A 21,290-nucleotide genomic window follows, 5' to 3' on the forward strand; every position below is an offset into this window, starting at 1 on the left:
GGGAGCTTCCTGAAATTAAAAGTAAATTAAAGTAAGACCTGAGGCCAAATAGCTTGAAGAGACCATTGCTCTTTTTCAAAGTGCATATGTGATATTGTGATTTTCTGCCCAAAACAAAAGAATACGGTTTATTTAAACTTTGAATTGTAGAGTCCTAGCGTTACTCTGAGGGCGTTGCCACCCTGGAAACCTGCACATAAGCCTGCCATACATAATTAAAATTAAGGAAATCAGAGGCCAGTACACATTTAATTAAGCTGTGTACAAAGTAATTGCAATTTATTTGCTGTTACTCCAAGCACAATACCATGGCATTCTGATTCATTTTCTAAGCACTTTAGAAATTATGTCTTCTTGGCCTCAGAGCTTGGAGAAGCTGGAACTCCAGGCCCTGGAGGGAAAGGGGAGAGACATTTTGCCTTTTCACTATGGGGCTTCACGATGTTTAAGCAAGGCAGCGACTCTGGCATGTTATAGACACACTTGCAGATAAACAATTTTCTACTAGCTCTCAGCATGTTAAATATTCAGATATTTTCCGTTAAGGTTTATAGTCCATGCTGTAACAGAATCAACAAATGATGACAGTGTTATAAATGAGTCGTTAAAATTCTTTTTCTTTTTCTGAATTTTCCAATTTTGCTTTAACCACGTATGTGGCTTATGTGTGTAACAAATAAATAAATAATAAAACAAAATCAATTAGCAGACTGTTGAAATCAACCTAGTACTTTTATTCCGCCTGGATACACTTAGTTTACATTTCGTGACCAAAATATATTTCTGTGACAAGCTTCGTTCAGAACACTTGTTTGGAAACCTCTTAATTCTGAGATGTCAAGCATTAGTTTGATTTTCTTTTAAAGGGGCATTGCCGATGCAAGCTTCATGTTGAAAGTCCTACGTGTAGCATCTGCCAACCATTATACTGGAATCTGGCCAAAGAAAACCCCAGTGGATGTTCAGGTGAGGTCTCCTATGAACAATATTTTACTATATTGTAACTTCCTCTTGATTTTCTTTACCTCAATGACTAAACTCACAAAACAGCTACTGAGTTAATCTGTTCAGTTTGTTTGAAATTCTGTATAAATGTCTTGATTTTTTCCCCCACTTTTGGCAGAACTTCTGTCATTTTCAAAATCTCAGCAAGGGATTTATATCCTGTTTCCATATGTATCATGTTTGAGAAGGCAGCTGCTTGATAAATGGTTTTTCTGCCTTGTTTTTATAATCCACACTTCCCGGTTTAATTGTATTTTCATTTTATGCTTAGATTGAAGCCAGTATAGGAACTTGGAAACACCAAGCTTAAGACAGCTAAGTGGAGTGAATATCTTTTAATAGGGTATATTTTCATGGAAGCATATCGATAATGACCTTGACATAAGAATCATTTAAAAATCCCATGATGTTGCAGCTTTTGCGTTTTATGAGCGCTCATGAACAAACCGGTACTCCTTGTAGGTAGATGGTGTTGATCTGGCTGCTGGGTTCTGCTGACCCCAGAAAGCAACTCAGTTTTAGGTCTGACTGGTGCAAAGTGGAGTTCTGCTGAAGCATGCTAGAAAGTGATTGTAGTATTGCTGGTGTGTCCTGTTCCCAGAGCCCTTTTTGTAACCTTGGTCCAAGGATGCTCTCTTATCTTCCCAGAATGCCAGTGCCATGTGGCGGGAACCGTGAGCGGAATTGGAGAGTGCGGGCAGGTAATGTGGGCCTATTTTTCCTGGGATGCCGGTAGAATATACTAGCAGTTAATTGTGGGGTTTCTGCAGGAGGGTGTTAGTGCCATCTTCATGGAAGTTTTCAGATCCCAGCTACCCTGCTTCATATGACACAATGAGCCAGTGTGAAATCTTGAAGATTAGCAAATTCTGTAATCTCACCAAATTTTGTCATCCTCTCATTGTTCTGCAGTTAGATGGTGACTGTCACTGTAAGTCCCACGTCGGTGGTGATTCCTGTGACACATGCGAAGATGGATATTTTGCTTTGGAAAAGAGCAGTTACTTTGGGTGTCAAGGTAAATCCTTCCAGGGGGTCCTGAGTAAGGCAAAAGGACAAAAGATGGACAAAGACTGGCAGAGTAACCTTGCTTCTGAGTTCACTGTCTTCTTGCAGGCTTTCTGATGGGATGGGACTGAAAAGATCTGTCCAGGGAAATTGACCAAACATTCCCTTAAAACTAGAAATAAATTGCAAACAGGGCTGCTTCCACTTTTCTTCTACCAGCACACTGTTGGTTTAATTATAAAAAATCATAATTGGGATGCGGGGGAGCCATAGGGGAGATGTAAATAACATCAAGACTTAGAGATTTTAAAGATAAATTTTGAAATATTAAAAAAGCTCACACAATAATATTGTGTGATAATATTGTGTTACATAATGAAGTTGCAGGAGCCCCACAAGGCTACTCTGGTATCTCTCAAGCAGCCTCTCCTTAGCACCCACTGTTTGCAGTAGCACCATATGCTGTGAAATCGTGTTTAGCTCCTGGGCTGCTGTTGCCTTACGTGGGACAACATTGTTGGAACTGGTCTACAAGTGCACCTCCAACTTTCAGCTGGACTCTTGGGGGGACTTGCTGTCTTACTTTGGGAGGTTCCTACGTATTTCAAACACCTGCCAGATGTAAGGTGTGGCAAGGGAAAGAAGGCGCAGCCCTGCAACCCTGGGCTTCCTGATTTCCACTTCTCGTAGAGGGAGGGGAAGCCTCCAGCGTGGAGATGCTTTGATGGGTGACCACTGCTGTTTCCCAACTCTCAGGGTGTCAGTGTGACATTGGTGGAGCCGTCACCCCTGTGTGCAGCGGACCCTCTGGAGTCTGCCGGTGCCGAGAGCACATCATAGGGAAGACCTGCCAGCGGTGAGTCTTCACGGAGGTCCCCTCCATACTGACGTCGTGAAGCCTCTCTCAGAGTCCTGTCTGTGCCGACAGTTCTGGGGGAGAGAGAAGCGGTCCCAAGGTAAGAGGGCCAGTGAAGCTGTACTGTCGTTTGCAATCTGGACACTTGTCAGTGAGGCCAATTAAAACAGGAGGTAAAGTTGCCCTAAAAATGGTTCCACTTTGTAGATCACAGAGTGGCCTCACTGGAAAGTTCCCAGAGGTGCAAAAAGCCAGGTGAGTGAGACTTAGGCTGGATGCATGAGGTGGGTTCCCACAGCTGAACCTCCACGGGAAGTCACAGCCTGGAGGAGCCCAGCAGATGCAGCTCCTGCTTCTCCCACGGGATCCGTGACTGTGGGGCTGGGGGTTAAGACAACTTTAGAAGTGGGAGGAAGTCCCTCATCTCATGCAGAAGCAAATCAAAATGAACGGAAGGAGCAAGGGAGCCAAGTGGAGGCTGAGGTCCCAGAGGGGCTATAGCAGGTATGGAGCACGCTGCCTCTGTCCTGCCTGTTTAGCAGTTTCTATATTTATATGAAACCATGATCCATCCATAATTGTCCAATAGTGGAAGGAAGAAAATTTTTAATATTCTGACTTTTAAAAAAAATTTATTTTATTTATTTTTGGCTACGTTGGGTCTTCGTTGCGGTGCGCGGGCTTCTCACTGCGGTGGCTTCTCTTGTTGCAGAGCACGGGCTCTAGGAGCAGGGGATTCAGTAGTTGTGGCTCGTGGGCTCTAGAGCGCAGGCTCTGTAGTTGTGGCGCACAGGCTTAGTTGCTCCGCAGCATGTGGGATTTTCCCAAACTGGGGCACGAACCTGTGTTCCCTGCTTCGGCAGGCGGACTCTCAACCACTGCGCCACCAGGGAAGCCCAGCCCTCTGACTTTTAATCATACACTGAAACTCTTGTGAAATGCAACTTCTAAATCTCAAGTACCTTCACTACTTCTGCATTGTCAATAGGTTAATAAAGAGATCTTTAATGTAATCAAGGTGAACCATATGTATTGGGTTGGCCAAAAAGTTCGTTCATGTTCTTCTGTAACATCTTACAGAAAAACCCAAACGAACTTTCTGGCCAACCCAGTACTTAGAATGACACGTCTCTCCTTTTCCTCGATGTTTCCAACATTTGAATTCTCAGGATCAGAGCAGCTCAGCTGTGCTTTCTTCCATTGTTTCTAAATGACAGTAAAAGGGGCCTCATAGTAAAATGTATGTGAAGAAAGGCACGTCTGTAGTTGTTTTCCTGCAGACGAGCAAGGTTCCCCATAGACCAGAGGAACTTCATAAATTGGCTCAGAAACATTTTCCATCCATCTCTTCCCGCCTTCCTGTTGGTAAAGTGAGCTTTCCCCCTACTTAGTCAGCATGAGTTTTTTCTCCTTCCAGCTATGTAGGTGATTGGCTAATTTGGGGGTTGAAATAATGCGTCAGAATAAATTACCCACCCTGAGGCCAAAATATTGACATTACAGTCAATACATATATATATGGAATTTAGATTACCCTTTGATTTAGTAGTAAATGATAAATGACATAAAAGGATAGCACACCAACAACATGGATGTCACAGCACCTTTTTCCAGATGCAAGATAAATCTTGCGTCTTTTTGTCCTAAATTCCTCCAAATGTTTGTTTACGGTATTATTTGTGTATTTTTAGTTTTTCTTACAAGTTTAGAAAGCATTCACATTCACTTTATTTTCTAAATAGTTTTTGTGATAATGTAATATGTGTTACATTGTAAAATTTTAATAAATACCTAAAAGTAAAAAGGCAAATCTTCATTCTGCTGCCCAGAGATAACCCCTTTTAATATATTTTGTATATTTTCTAGGCTTTTTCTATGAATAAAAATTAGTATTGTATTTTATCATATAATTTATATCAATTTTTTCACATATCATGAACATTTTCCATTGTAATTAAGTAGTGTTCAAAATATTTAATGGTTATATAATATTTAATAATTTCTTTATTTCATAATTGTACATATATTTTGTTTCCAAGTTTTCACTGTTGTAGACATTCTTTTATGCTAATTTTTTTTTTTTTTTTTTTGGCTGTGTTGGCTCTTCTTTGCTGCGCGTGGACTTGTCTCTAGTTGCTGTTGTCTTCGTTGCAGTGCATGGGCTTCTCATTGCGGTGGCTTCTCTTGTAGTGGAGCATGGGCTCTAGGCACGTGGGCTCAGTAGTTGTGGCACGCTGGCTTAGTTGCTCCATGGCATGTGGGATCTTCCCAGACCAGGGCTCGAACCCAAGTCCCCTGCATTGGCAGGCAGATTCTTAACCACTGTGCCACCAGGCAAGCCCTATGTTAATTTTTGACCCTATAGAAAGCATTCTTTAGAATATATTCCCTGAAGTAGAATTTCTATGTCAATGGGAATGAACATTTTTAGGGATCTTCATAAATTACCTCCATAAATTACATTCATAAATTACCTTCATAAATTGTAAGCACTCCTAATTCTACTTGCAATATAGGAGCATGCCCTTTTATTTCCCTTGACTAATTGGTCTTTATGGCTTTAAATCCACTAACAGCTATTAGCTTGGGACTGGATTGTCAAAATGTGCCATTTTGAAGAACTTCAAGTAGTTTGAATATAAAATGTCACACAAGCATTAGAATATTTTTGATCCCTCTCTGTGACCACCATTACCAGACTCTTGAAAGGAATCCATTTATAGGCATATAGTTTAAGAGAAAACAAGACATAGAAAAGTCATTCTAATGATCAAAATATATATGTATATGTAGAGAAAATGTATCTAATTTGTAAACTTGGCATACGACGTATTTTATGTCGTGTTCACTATTATATCTGCAGTGCTTAGCAACAGTGCCTGGCAAAGATACTAATATTTGTGTAATCAGTGAATATGAGTATAAATGAACGAATTTATGGTAAATAGCCCAATTTGACTTTTTGCTAAATCGTTGGCAACCATTTAAAACATTTTAAAGGGTGCTACCACTATGGGCTGTTCTAAATGCTTTTCTCATTTGACTGCTTGGAACGAGTAGTGTTGGGTGTTTTCTGTGAATGTTTACATGAGCGAAAGCAATAATTTAGAGAAAAAGCAGCCCCCCTCCCCCGCCAATTTGTCCTTATTTAATGTGCTCTGTCAATTTGGTGGGAGTTCTCTCACTGATAGCTATTGGGATTAAAGGATATCCAGATTATCAACGAACCTCACTTTCTGTATCCACATTTACATTTTATTTATAAAAGACCTGAAAACAACTACTATTTCCCGGATTTGCATCATATGAGGTATGAGATTGAAGATGGCACTACACCCAACAGAAGAGCACTTCGGTTTGGATTTGATCCCCTGGAGTTTCCTGAGTTCAGCTGGAGAGGGTATGCTCAGATGACCTCGGTACAGGTGAGCAGCCAGGAGGAAGCAACCTCCGGGTAGAGCAGCCCATACACTTGCCCACAGCCCTCTCAGCAAGACCCCCAAAAGGTGAACTCTCTCAAAACTGATTGCAGGACTCTTGTTCTTGAGAGGGTAGATGGGGTGCTGGGTAAGGTTGGATTTTAACTGATAAGCATATATATCGATTTCACAGCTTATTGTTGCTTTAATTTGGTCACCAAATCAGAAAATGAAGGGATTAAAGAAAGATGGTGCTTATCTCTGGAGACTTTTTATAAGAAGTTTTCCAGATGAAATTAGGCTATATTTTAACATGAGAGACATTTTTCTTTAAAGCCATTTGTGGAGAATAAAAATGAGTTAACTTGGGCTTCCCTGGTGGCGCAGTGGTTGAGAGTCCTCCTGCCGATGCAGGGGACACGGGTTCGTGCCCCGGTCCGGGAAGATCCCACATGCCGGAGCGGCTGGACCCGTGAGCCATGGCCACTGAGCTTGCGTGTCTGGAGCCTGTGCTCCACAACGGGAGAGGCCACAACAGTGAGAAGCCCGCATACCTCAAAAAAAAAAAAAAAATGAGTTAACTTAATTCCAGTAAACTTGTGTTGCTGAATTTTGAACAATGCTTTTTTTTTTTTTTTTTACTTTTTATAACTCCGAATTACTATATGAACAGAAACTAAGATAAAGGAGGAGTTTTAGTCAGTGCTATTTAATTTTTCTTTCCCATATTTCTCCTGTCCTTCAGTCTTCTCTACCGTATCCATCTCTCTTGGTTTTGCAGTGGAATAATTAAGGAATTTACACATTGTCTGTTTACCTTTAGAACTTATACAACATTTATAACTGAACATTTCTTCATAGTCATTGAGTAGTTTTATCCTCAGAATTTCTCTTTGAGGTTGCTCTCTTCAAGCTGTTTCTCAGTGGAGAAATTCAGAATAAAAGAGGCAAGTTGATGACGATGGTAGCTCTGTATGTTTCCTTAGCAGATCCAGGACTAGTGCTTGCTATTTCTAAATCAGGCAGCCCTTAGAGAAACAGGGGCGGGGTCACAGTTCCCTAGGAGCCCCCATTAATTCTAATGTTGCTTCTTGCCTGGCAAAGTGCCCCATCTAAGATGCCTTTCGCTAACAGTACCTGGGATCTTAAGACACTTCACTGTTTTCTCCTTCTCCCCAAATACAGCAATTCAGTTTCTTTAGTTCTCTGCTTTTACTTCATTATTCACAAAAAAGCAGTGCATTCCACTGAGTCATAATAGGATGTGAATGACTAAGAGCCCAGTCAAGGTATGTACCTCCTCACAGGTGTTTGCAGTTTGAAAGAATAGCTGGTAAACACGAAGGAATGAATTTCTAATGATGGATTTTTCTGTAAGTATTTTTAGTCAGAGGACTTGGGTGGTGTTCCCTGGAATCACCACTTACTTTACTCTGCCCTTAATATGTTCTTGCATTTTTATTTTCCGATGTGGAACTAACCCTTAAAGATGAATTCTGTCAAACTGAGAGGGCCAGTTGGAGTTCCTCAGTGTGGGTCAGCTGCAACTCCTGCTTCCAGAGCAAAGGATTCTACCCAATGCCAGTCTTTATTGCCATGGATGTCTTGTTCAACAAAAGTCCCCTTCATTTCAACCAAAGGAGTTGGAGGAAAGACCTAAAGAACACTGGTTTAGAAATTTCCATGTTTCATGAACTTTCCTTGGGCCACAGCTGGATCTGGACATGTGGTCTGTGGTTCAGAATTGAAATAGTCTAGTGTCTCCTTCAAGATCATGGGCCCAGCAACACTTACAGAGCATTGTGTTGGCAACAGGACCTGGGGGGACCAGCAAGAACCCCTGTCCCCAGCAGAGAGCCCACATTCTTCTTAGACAGGGACTGAGATAAATTCCATATGATTTAGCAGGCAGATTTTAGTTACATCTAGATTTCATCGCTAATGTGTTTGGGATCTTATAACCTCTCCTTAGCCACCACTGGTTTCTGTGACTGTTTCAGACGTTACGTATGTGAAGTGGACTCTGGAGTGCTGTCTCTCTGGGGCTGGTGGTGTTAAATAACATACTTTCTTTTCCTTCTGTTCTGCCTTTTTATTTCTCCCAGCTAGTGGTGGTTGCCCCGTCACTGCTTCTTTCCCTGAACTAATCCATCTAACATTCCGCTCTGTCTGCCTGATTACTAAAAGGTCAAAAGAGGATCTCGGTTGCTGAGGGAGTGCGTTTTCACTGAACCTTTAATTGTAAGTGATTTTAATTTATTGGCTGACTAGCCTGTGTTCATCTTCCGCAGAGTTAGTCACTTGGTGTTTGTTGAGTGGGTGTGAATGTGTGTGTATATGAGTGTGTGTGTGTGTGGTTTCACTACAAGCTCAGTAGTGAAACTGGAATGCCATCACTGTTTGGCTAACATTTCTTTTAACCAGCTGTCTCTTCTATACTTTATGGGTTTTGGGTATTTTTCAGAATGAAGTAAGGATCGTGTTGAATGTGGGGAAGTCAAGTCTCTCCTTGTTTTGGGTTGTTCTGAGATATATTAACCCTGGAGCTGAAGCAGTATCTGGCCGTGTAACTATTTATCCATCCTGGGCTAAGGCAGGTGAGTAAATTTTCAAGCCTCTTTTGGATAAAGAAGTGATTAATTAGTGAAACATTTTCTCTAATTTTCACAGAGTTGATCTTTAGAAAACACGAAGCCTGGGATATAGTCTGATTGAGACACAGATGCCTTGTCCTTTGTACCTTTTCAACCTCTAAATGTTCTGAGTATTTAAATTTTACTGTTAAATTTGTTATTAACTGTCATAAAAGAAATCAGTGTAACAACCTATGTACCTTGGCTGAACCCCATGGGTTATGATATCACCACAGGGCAAAGCTAATTTATAACTCATTCAGGTAAAGTGGGTGTCACCTTTGTGGTGTTACTTGAGAGCCCCTGGCCTACTGCCCTAAATTCTCCCATTGTTTCAGGCAAACCAAGTAATTCAAGGAGAAGTAGGTGAGGACAGGAATTCTTAAGATGAATGGGGTAAAGCATAAAGCCAAGAGAGCTCCAGGGAGGAATATGCCAACCTCATTCAGGGGTGAGGGATTCCTGAGGGCAGACGAGGAGCCGCAGTCAGAGGGCAGATCTCACCACAGTCAGGGATGAGGCCTGGAAGTCTGCTCTGCAAAGAGTGAGGGCTTCCGCTAGTCCAGGAACAGACTACTGGGAATTCCACAAGAACACAAAATGGCGCCAGTAGAAATCTAATTTAGGTGCGAAATTTAAGCGCCTTCGTTTAGTATCCATGGCAGAGTCGGACTTGGGGAAGAAATGATGTACCCAGTTGTGTCAGCCAAGCTTGTAAGGCTGGAGGCTGATTAGACAGTAACTACTAGGAAGAACTGGCAAGCTTGCTTTATCATTTACAGAGTACTTTGGCACCCATTTCCTCACATGATAAGAACTTTGTGAAACCGAAGAAGGTTGAGGAGGGAAACAGCTGAGAGGCGTAGTAAATTTTCTAAGCACACAGCTGGTCTTTGTAGACAAGACCCAATCTTCAGACCCCAAACCCTTTCTTTTTTTTCTTTTTTTTTTTTTTAACATCTTTATTGGAGTATAATTGCTTTACAATGGTGTGTTAGTTTTGGCTTTATAACAAAGTGAATCAGTTATATATATACATATGTTCCCGTATCTCTTCCCTCTTGCATCTCCCTCCCTCCCACCCTCCCTATCCCACCCCTCTAGGTGGTCACAAAGCACCGAACTGATCTCCCTGTGCTATGTGGCTGCTTCCCACTATCTATTTTACGTTTGGTAGTGTATATATGTCCATGCCACTCTCTCACTTTGTCCTAGCTTACCCTTCCCCCTCCCCATATCCTCAAGTCCATTCTCTAGTAGGTCTGTGTCTTTATTCCCGTCCTGCCCCTAGGTTCTTCATGACCTTTTTTTTTTTTTTCTTAGATTCCATATATATGTGTTAGCATACGGTATTTGTCTTTCTCTTTCTGACTTACTTCACTCTGTATGACAGACTCTAGGTCCATCCACCTCACTATCAAATAACTCAATTTTGTTTCTTTTTATGGCTAATATTCCATTGTATATATGGGTACATTTTCTTTATCCATTCATCTGTTGATGGACGCCCAAACCCTTTCTAATGGACCCACTGCCTCCCAGGGGACAATGCCATCAGCAGTTTGCCCTCCGTTAACTCAGACAGGTTTGTTTTCTTGTTCTCTGGGACACCTTTCCTAAGCCCCCATGTCTGAGTCAGGAGCCCAGTTGTGTATTTATTCCTTAGTAACCTATGCCTCCTCCCAGATGTCACTGTCCACGCTATACCGTATTTTCTTCTGGTCTGCAACCCACCACCTCCCCTGTCCCCACTGTCAGGGAGCAAAGGCCATGCTGGCTGTGTTCACTGCCTGGTCCCCAGAACCTAGTTCCAGCCCTGACACATAGTGGGCCCCGTAGATGTTTGTAGAACAGGAGAGTGAATGCAGGTATTTGGAGTAAACATTTCTTCTAAAGAAGAAGCCTCCATTGGACTCCGATGCAACAGTTTTGTTTCTGAACCTTCTACAGAAGTTCCTCTGTTTGTTTAATGCAGAAGAAAACATTGCATCCTGAAAACAAAAGAAAACCGAAACTTTTTCTTATTTCAAAATGATTGCCTGTTCTTCAACAGAAATCAAAAAAATTTTAATTACATATAAACAAAAAAGGAAAAAAATAGTTTAATATCTAATGTAATATACTGAATACTTACTATGTGCAAAGAACTTTTCTAAGCAGTTTACATGTCTTAATATACTTTATAAATTTAAAGATTACAATCCCAGGGCTTCCCTGGTGGCGCAGTGGTTGAGAGTCCGCCTGCCGATTCAGGGTTCACGGGTTCGTGCCCCGGGAAGATCCCACATGCCATGGAGTGGCTGGGCCCGTGAGCCATGGCCGCTGAGCGTGCACGTCCCAGAGCCTGTGCTCCGCAACGGGAGAGGCCACAACAGTGAGAGAGGCCCGCGTACCGCAAAAAAAAAAAAAAAAGATTACAATCCCAGCATAGATAGCCACTGCTAACATCTTATTAGTGATATCTTTCTAGTCTATTTTATACATAGATATATGCATTCATGCAATTGTTGAAAATAAGATCAGTAAATATGATCAGTTCATATTATCAGTAAACTATCTGAAACCTTTTAAGATGTCAACTGAATGTTCAAAGCTGAGTATCTAAAGTCAGAACACTGGCTGCTAGAAGAATGCCCTAAGCAATTCTTTTTATTTCTGATAGATGCTGCTCAAAGCAAAGAGACCATCTTCCAGCCGAATAAGGAGCCGGCCTTTGTCACCGTACCCGGAAATGGTTTTGCAGATCCATTTTCAATTGTACCAGGAACATGGATCGCTTGTATTAAGGCAGAAGGAGTCCTCCTGGTAAGAGATGGTTCTGAGGGGAGATTCTTCCCCTCTTAGAGAGGGTCCATCCACAGTGACCCACAGTGACCAGAAGATAGAAAAATCATAGCTGGTTCCCTTTTAGACACAGGAACCTATGGTGACATTTGCCCTCACATGACATAATGACATAGGAGCCAACTTAAAATAGCTTTTATATTCTTCCAGCCAACTTCTCACAGGCTAAAAAAAAAGAAATTTTTTACTCAGAATGACTCAAAGATATTAAAATAAATGCACAACCTTTATGAGCGTATGTCCCAGCCTTTCAAAAGTTTCTTTGGGATTTTTCATCATGAATCAGAAGGGCAGTAAGAAAAAAATTAACCTCTCTGGGAACTGTGCACAACGAATCAGAAGGAGCTAGAGGAAGAGAAGATCCTAACATGAGTGAAGTTCTTGGTGGTGAAAAGCGAAGGGAGAGACGAAGAGCCAGTGCCTCTCTGTGACATGCTTCCTGCCCCTTCTGCCTTGACTGCGGCAGTAGCGTCATCAAACAGATTGCCCTGGACAAAGAACTCTTCATCAGGGGGAGGGCTGTGTCCTCGCACATTAATAGAATAGCCAGAGAGGCCAGGGGAGTTGTAGGGATGAAGCCTGCTATTTCAGATACCCCTCTTTGATGTCTGCTTTCACTTATAGCAAGGTCTTTTCAAAATCATCTTTGGCAATACTTGGCTTCATGCACTCAGAGTGGAACACAGAAAGCTTTTCCTTCTGGCACAACTCTTTTGATTGGCTAAATGAGCAGATCTCAGGCAAGTCCCTTAACTCCAAGTCTGCCCCATACAGTAGAGACCATGCTTATCCATGTAGGTCCTTTCCAAATCTGAGATCATATAATGTGAAGGTTTAAGCTGTTCATTCAGTCCCTATTTTTCTTGCACTTCTTGGTAGAAAGGTTTGTTGCTTTACTAAAGTTTCTGAATGTTTCACAGATATTAGACATGAGGAAGAGGAAAATTCCATTGAGTCCAGTAACAGGGCACAAAGTTGGACTAATGGAAAGAAGAAGTTCATGGTAAAATTACTGCATAGGCATGGAAGAGTGTTCATGACCTTTAGCCACTGCAGTTGTGTCATAATTCATATGTATGCTTCCATATTATGATCTCATTTTCTCTAAAAATATTTTATTGAGCACTTACTATCAACCTTTACTGTTTTAGGATCTTTGGGACCATAAAGTAATGAGGAGATATGGTCCCAACCAAAGGAAGCTTACTAATAGAGCAATAGCCATTTAAAAATTAATATTAGAGAAATGTAAATCAAAACTATAATGAGGTATCACCTCACACCGGTCAGAATGGCCATCATTAAAAAGTCTACAAATAACAAATGCTGAAAAGGGTGTGGAGAAAAGGGAACCCTTGTACTCTGTTGGTTGGAATGTAAATTCATGCAGCCACTATAGAAAACAGTATGGAGGTTCCTTAAAAAACCAAAAATAGAGTTGCCATATGATCCAGCAATTCCACTCCTGGGTACATATCCAGAGAAAACTCTAATTTGAAAAGATACATGCACCCCAATATTCCTAACAGCATTATTTACAATAGCCAGGACATGGAGGGAACCTAAATGTACATTGACAGATGTATGGATAAAGAAGATGTGGTATATATATATATATATATATATATATATATATATATATATATATATATGTTTTTTTCAATGGAATACTACTTAGCCATAAAAAAGAATGAAATAATGCCATTTGCAGCAACACGGATGGACCTAGAGATTATCATACTAAGTGAAGTAAGTTGGAAAGAGAAAGACAAATACCATATGGTATCACTTATGTGTGGAATCTAAAATATAGGGATACAAAGGAACTTATTTACAAAAGAGAAACAGACTCACAGACATAGAAAACTTTATGGTCACCAAAGGGGAAAGGGGGTGGGGGAAGGATACATTAGGAGTTTGGGATTAGCAGATACAAGCTACAGTATATAAAATAGATAAACAACAAGGTCCTACTGTATAGCACAGGGAACCATATTCAGTATCTTGTAGTAAACCATAATGGAAAAGAATATGAAAAAGAATATATCAATACACATCTGAATCACTTTGCTGTACACCAGCGACTCACACAACACTGTAAATCAACTATACTTCAATTAAAATTTTTTTTAATTAAATTAAACCCCACTCAGATAGAAGCCCGCTGAGCCCCTACTTTTCCTCTCCTGTACAGTCTCCTCCTCTCTGCTGTAGACATATTGAGGGCTGTGAAGAGACAAAAGCCTCATGGCCCGTGTACAAGTCTCTCACCATTGTGGCAAACATTCCCTCCCTTCTTCCCTTGGTAGACAGTCAGTGATGCCAGGATTTGTAGAAGCCCAAACTCTGCCCTTTCCGGAAGAGTTGCTTCTGAATTCCCGCTGTGGGCTCCACGTGGCACCCTCAGTGGAACACATGTTCTTCCTCTCCTGACCTAGGACAGGCAGTGGGCCAGTTTCAAGCTATGATTTACCAGGATCGCAAAACATCACTTTTTTACACAAAGCCAGGAGAGCGTTGCTCTGGTGTGGGAATAAAAAGCCAGTATACATGACCCTACAACTCAGGGTTCTATAGGGATGAAGGCAACCAGCATGTCAAAGGAGTGTCTCATCAATTGACAGGTTATTATTGTCTTTATTTCTGAATTTATTAACAACCCAGAAGAACCGGTAAAACTTCCCCTGAGATTTGAAAATAAAAATGTTTGCCTAAGGCGCTTATCTCCAATGCTTGAAGCTCCTGTGAGAGGTTGCTTTGTGTGTTCCGGTGAATCGGGGGCAGAACAAAGCAGTTGATGCGGACAGTTTAACTAGAGTGCTTCACTTGGTTATTATTAGTTTAGCTAGTATGTGTAGCTATTTTATTACTAACGTATGGCCTCCCTCCTAATGAGTAATCGTCCTTTCGGTCTTTATTTCCTAGGACTACCTGGTGCTGCTCCCCAGGGACTACTATGAGGCTCCCTCACTGCAGCTGCTGGTCACAGAGCCGTGCGCCGACGTAGGCCCTCCCCGAGAGAAGTTAGTATGGGCAGCGGGTGCATTGTCAGGGGCCTCTAACTCAGGAGCCTTGGGTGCAAGGATTTTCAATAGGCTTCAGGGTCACGACTGAACAGAGTGCTCTGGTTAATTCCTTAATTGTGGTTTTTCTCTGTGGCAGTGACTGTCTTTTGTGTAAGATTCACAAAGTACTTTGCACACGGTTTCGTTTCTGGCGCGTAAGAGTGACTCACCCTCTCGCATGAGGAAGTGGCGACGCATGCCCAAGTAATACCCTCAGGGTCATGCATCCGGTGAGGGGAAGCACTTAAAATGGTATCTAGGTTTGTGGACCTTTGCTTCTCCCATTCCTCATGCAGATGAAAATGGACCATCCGATTCCTGTAGTAAGCACTTAGTAAGAGTTTGCTGAAGAATGATGAGTGAATGAATGAAAGACGGAAAGGATAAGAGCCCTGGGGATGCACTGTGATGTTCTGTGTTCTGTTCTCGGTCGTAACTGTCGTATTTTATTGTTGTTGTTGAAGTTGCTTGCTTTACCAGCACTTGCCAGTGACCCGATTTCCCTGTGCCCTGGCTTCTGAGGCCAGACACTTCCTGCTTGACGGGGAGCCAAGACCCTTGGCAGTGAGGCAGCCCACCCCTGAACACCCAGTCATGGCGGACCTCAGTGGGAGAGAGGTGGGGCAACCTTTTCTTTACTGTCAAAACTGTTATTACTTCCCAGTCCGTCTGCTGAAAACCCTTGGCTGTAATTGCTTCTCACATGCAGGGGAACCTGGAAGACTTCCTCAGAGGTGTTAATTAAAGGTGTGCTGAGTTCTCTGATTCGGGCTGGGGCTGGGTGGTCCAGCACACTGACCCATGAGAGGGCTAGGCTCTGAGCACATTCTGCAGTAGATGTGGTGGGGAACATGGACGACCACAGAATCCTTTCCTTTTGATCCTCTGGGCTTATAAGGGGGCATCCTGTTCTGTCTGATTCAGGGCAAGATCTCTCTACAAGGCTTCCAGAAATTACACAGCTTACCCTAAAAGGATACAATGCTCCCTGACTGCTCATCCCCTCAGGCTAGGTGATTTGTAGCAGCTGAATTCCTTGAGCTCATAATCTGGAACTGCTACTCCCAAAGGGACCTCCTTCATGGCTCAGAGGACCGGTTAGTACAGATCTTGGCATTACTTTTCTTCCAGGAGTTCTCTGAGCCTCAAAACAATTTAAGACTACACTGTTTTAAGATTGAGTTAGAAGTATTGTGTATCAACAATTAGAACTCATTACCTCAAAAAGAAGACACTGAAAAGAAAACTTCCTCCACCATATTTCCATTCCTTACTTTCTACAATGTTCTGTGTTTCTTACCCTTGAGGAAAATGTTTATTTGGGGGATTAAATCTGTGGAATGAAAATATATATGGTACTCTCACTGACCATTTAGATGTGTACCTTTTTGTAAACTACATTCCTAACATTTTCAAGGTAGAAGTTATAGGATTTTAAGGATATTTCTTAAATTTAGTCTTCATTTCATTTTATTTTATTTGAGTTTTTATTTTACAAAAATATATACTTGTTATAAAAAGTAAAACAATATGCATAAAGAAAAACGAAGCGATCTTACTTCCTCTCCATTTTAATATTCAGTCCACTGTCTCTCTCCCTACCCATGCTCTGTGTGTATACAGATGCATATACATGCCTACGCATATATACAAACGTGTGTGTGTGTGTGTGTGCGTGAGCGTGCGTGTGTGTGTGTGTGTGTTCCCCACACAGCAGGGAGGTACAGTTGGGAAGGGCTGATCTCCAAGAAGTGATGCTGATGATTCATCAGGGCTGTCCCTACCTCTGACTTAGCCCAGAGCCATAGCACTGAGCTATTCTATTTGCATGATGCACAAAACTAAGCCCTGGGCTGTCCAGTTTTACTTAACAGTCATTTTTACTGTTTTATCTGAGTGCTTATAGACTTGTGCTGTCTGATGCAGTAGCCACTAGCCCCATGTGGCTATATACATTTAAATTAATTAATCTTAAGTAAAGCTAGAAATTCAGTTCCGTGGTTGCACTAATCACATTTCAAGTGCTCAATAATCATATATGTCTAGTCGTTCACCCTATTGGACAGCACAGATTACAGAATATTTTGCCATCACAGAAAGCTCTACTGCACGGCATTAATAGATCACTGTGCTAAAACTCAGAGACAAATGGAGATAGAAGAGGTCTTAGGAATCGTCTGATTTCCCTTCCTGTGAAAGAATTCTTTCTACATTATCCTTGTCAGATATTTATTCATTTATCCTCTGCTGAATACTTAAATTGACGGGGACTCACTTCTTCTAGAGGTAGCCTAATGCAGCACCTGTGGTACCTTCTGATTCCCAGTTCTGTGGATGCAGCCTGCTTTTCCTTTCCTAAACCTTTCGGCATCATCTTTTTATTTTTTTGTATTCTGAAATTTCATAAGGATGTGCCTTGATATAGGTAGTTTCAGCCAGTGTGCTGGGCTCTCGGCAGACCCTTTTAGCCTAGAAACTTCTCTGGGAAACTTTCTTGAGTTATTTCTTTGATAATTTATTTCTTTATTTTTCGTCCACCTTTCCAATCTCTTTATTTAGTTTTATGTTTTGGGAGGTTTCCTAGATTTTTTTCCAACCCCAACCCCAACTCAACCCTACACACACACACACACACACACACACTTAGGTTCCAACTTTCTTTGGTCTGTTTAATTAGTTAACATCCATTTGCTTTCTAGCTTCCAAACTTTTGTATATCTCTGGTCTGTTCTTTTCCACTTCTCAATTCTCTTTTCTTTGTGGGTTTATGATTCAAAAAATATTTACTCTTATTTTTGTGGATTTCTGAGAGGGAGGATCAATAAATATGTGTGCTAAATCCAGTATGTTTAACCGTAAGTTCTAAGATGGACTTCTATTTGTGATATTCTGAAGTTTTATTACGATATGTTTAGGTGCAGATTTATTTTTGTTTATTAGTTTAATACTCAAAGTGCACTTTCAATATGAAGAGTCATGTCTTTCATCCTGGGAAATTATCAGTTAGTATCTCTACAGATATTACTTTGCTGCTTGTCCTTACATCTTCTTTTCTGAAAGTCAGACTGGAAGAATGTTGGAGCCTCTCAATCTGTCTCCAGACTGCTCTTTCGTATTTTTTTTTTTTTTTGCGGTACGCGGACCTCTCACTGTTGTGACCTCTCCCGTTGTGGAGCACAGGCTCCGGACGTGCAGGCTCAGTGGCCATGGCTCACGGGCCCAGCCGCTCCACGGCATGTGGGATCTTCCAGGACCGGGGCACGAACCCGTGTCCCCTGCATCAGCAGGCGGACTCTCAACCACTGCGCCACCAGGGAAGCCCTGCTCTTTCGTATTTTTATATCTCTTTGGCTCTTTTGATGCTTTCTGGATGACATCCTCAAGACTCTGTTAGAATACATGAATGCTCTGTTTCACTATCTCCAGTCTAGATTTTATTCAGCCTACCAATTCCATGTAATTTGTACTTTTAGTCTCAAAAAATTTCTCATTGGCTCTTTCTCATATTTACTTTTTCTTGTCTCTCCGCTGCCAATTTTTATTTCATAGCTTCATTTGCTTTTCAAAGAAGAGTTACTCTATTGATCTTTTTGAATATCTGAACACCCTTGGAGCAAGGTATATTTCAGAATTCAGAATTTTTAAGATATTAAAAAGATAAAATGATACACACATGCATAACATCTATAGTGGGGTCCGGGATAGCACCTTGTAATCAAACAGGTTAATATTTCTCCAATGAAAAGCATGAGTAGGCACACCAAGGGAGATACATGAAGACTATATACATGGACTTATATCAGTTCAGGTCAGATTTTGCCACCAAGTGCTGCCTGGTTAGGGCTAGGTTAGGTTTTGCCATCAAATGAGTTACAAAAACATGATTTCCTTTTCAGATTTTGGGGGTTCCAGATAAGGGACCAGTATATTTATTTTAAAGCCTTTGTTAGACTGTTTCATAAAGTTCATTTCATCTGAAGTGAACTCATCTTCAGTTGATGATATTGTTGCCTGTCTTTCTTTTTTTTTTTTTTTTTTTTGCGATACGTGGGCCTCTCACTGTTGTGGCCTCTCCCATTGAGGAGCACAGGCTCTGGACGCTCAGGCTCAGCGGCCAGGGCTCACGGGCCTAGCCGCTTCGCAGAATGTGGGATCTTCCCGGATCGGGGCATGAACCCGTGTCCCCTGCATCGGCAGGTAGACTCTCAACCACTGCGCCACCAGGGAAGCCCAGTATGGTCATTTTGATAGAAGTATCTAATCATCACTGACTTTCTCACCCCACCCTCACACATACACAGTTGGAACGTTACAATAACATCTTATTGCTCTTAGGATAGAGACAAAAATTTGTATTGTCCTCTAAGGTTGCCCCTTTTACCTCCCAATTTTATCATACCTCCTCTTGCTCTCTGTTCCTTGTCACTGTGGCCTACCTTCAGTCACTTGGACGTACATTATAGGCTACCCTTTATGTCGTAGGCTGTTCCCTATGCCTGAATGCTTTTCCCTCCCCTCTTGGTCTGGCTGTCTGTCCCTTGTCCTCCAGCACTCAGCTTGGTTGTTGCTTCTTCAGGGAAGTCTTCCCCTCCCCCCTCATCTTCCTGACTAGCTCAGGCACCCCTCTTAGCCCTTCTTCAGAGCATTTGTCATACATGTAATTTCACATTGCATTTGTCCACTTATCTAATTATTTGATTAAAGTCTGTCTGAGGGCAGAGACCAGATCTGTCTTGTTTACCATTGCATGTCCATCACTTTGCTGGTGGGCAGACATAGAGTAGGTGTTTAGTAAGTATATGTTGACCAAATCATTTTGAATCCTTACTTTAACATCAGGCAGGTTAGTTATCCCTCTTAGCTTTGTGTAAGCAACATATTTGATACACCCACCTTTAATGTCTTTACCCTGAAACACTGATAACTAGGTGAAGACAGTTTTGTGCCATAAAATGGGAAAGATCCCTCCAGAGTGACACTGGTTTCATTAAAGTTCCCTTTTTCAAAGCTAATAAGTGATAGCAAATAGCGACAGTAGGGTTTCTGTTTTCCATCATTTACATCTTTTGTCTGACTTGTCAAAACCCATTATTACCATCAAATACATTCAAAACCCTTCCAACAAGTCTTCCAGAAATCAACCCATAGGACTCAGAGTAGGAAGAATAATAGAAATTTATAATAGAGTGCTATGATAGAACTGGCAGCCAATGATAACTCCTGGGAGAAAGCTCATCATTGGCTTGTGTGTGTTCCATGGTGGGGTGAAGACAGACAAGCCCTGGTCTGGAGGTGCCCAGAGGAGAGATGCTGGCAATAACCTCCCCACATGGACCAATGGCAGCGTCATATTTCACTGTAAAACACAGAGTGGAAAGGTGGTGTGGATAATCCACATTTTCTCCTTGAGGAAAGTCTTTCTATATTTAAGTGATAGAAAAATCACTGTGGAAAACAGCAGTTGTGGGCTTCAGAGCTGTACAGAAGGAACAGTAAATGTGAATTTCCTGAAGGCAAGGGACAAGAGGATTTTAATTAAGTGTGGTGAAGCCTGGCCGGGCCTGCACTCACGGGCTGAAGTGGGTTAAACTGCTAAGGAGTGTAGTTCTAATATTGGCTCAGGCATTAAATATGCACATACACTTTGATCCAGCAATTCTAATTCCACTTCTAGGAATCTTACAGAAATACTAGCATAAGGATATAAATATAGATATAGATTCAGATATATACATAGATATATAGATATAGATAGATGATCATATAGCCTTATATGTTTTAGGAAAAGTTAGAGACAACCTAAGTGTCTATCAATAGGGGATTAGTTAAATAAATGATTTTACATTCATACTATGGAATGGTAGGCAGCCAATGGAAAACTGAAGTATATCTGTATGTACTGGTATAGACACACTAAATACTACTGAGTTAAAAAAAGAAGTCGTGGCAAAAAGCAAGAACCAGAGTTGTAATCATCGTTTATATAGTGCTTACAACATGCAGATACAGTTTTAAGAGCTCTTCACATATTAACTCACTTAATCCTCATAATCTGCAGAGGTGGGTACTACGTTATCCTCATTTTTACCCAGGGGGATACTGAGGCATACAGATGTTAAGTAACTTGCTCAAGGTCACACAGCTGGAGGCACAGTGATTCCAGACTGCATGCTCCTAACCATTAGGCAATGTCAGGGGTGGGTGTGCTTTATCTGTAGAGGGCCAGGTAGTAAGTATTTTCAGTTTTGCAGCCCATATGGACCCTGTCGCAACTACTCAGCTCTGCTGTGATGGTACGAAAGCATCCATGTTTGCCTACAGATTTTCTTTTAAAAAAAAAGTACATATGTGTGCATTGTGCATTTTCAGATGTAGAAAATGGTTTGGAAGTATGAAAACCAAGCTATTATTAGTCATCATCTCAGGAGAGGGGTGTGTGTATCACTTTACATTATTTGCA

At 41.5% G+C, this 21,290-nt stretch overlaps 1 protein-coding gene across 4 annotated transcripts in view; it reads left to right on the forward strand.

Annotated features, from left to right (window-relative positions):
* LAMA3 (laminin subunit alpha 3) overlaps window positions 1–21,290 on the forward strand; it is a 241,599-nt gene that overhangs the window by 103,576 nt on the left and 116,733 nt on the right. For 2 of the 4 annotated variants that reach the window (XM_082640134.1, XM_082640136.1), the window contains 10 exons: window positions 867–966; window positions 1,654–1,706; window positions 1,918–2,023; window positions 2,770–2,869; window positions 6,138–6,294; window positions 8,476–8,529; window positions 8,753–8,885; window positions 11,584–11,726; window positions 14,691–14,788; window positions 15,295–15,448. In XM_082640134.1, coding sequence (XP_082496260.1) covers window positions 867–966; window positions 1,654–1,706; window positions 1,918–2,023; window positions 2,770–2,869; window positions 6,138–6,294; window positions 8,476–8,529; window positions 8,753–8,885; window positions 11,584–11,726; window positions 14,691–14,788; window positions 15,295–15,448 — 1,098 coding nt within the window. The remainder of the gene's footprint in view (window positions 1–866; window positions 967–1,653; window positions 1,707–1,917; window positions 2,024–2,769; window positions 2,870–6,137; window positions 6,295–8,475; window positions 8,530–8,752; window positions 8,886–11,583; window positions 11,727–14,690; window positions 14,789–15,294; window positions 15,449–21,290) is intronic. The other 2 variants (XM_082640137.1, XM_082640135.1) reach the window with 1 other exon arrangement.

Source organism: Mesoplodon mirus (assembly GCF_964341445.2).
Source record: "Mesoplodon mirus genome assembly, chromosome: 13".
Classification (NCBI taxonomy): Eukaryota; Metazoa; Chordata; class Mammalia; order Artiodactyla; family Ziphiidae; genus Mesoplodon; species Mesoplodon mirus.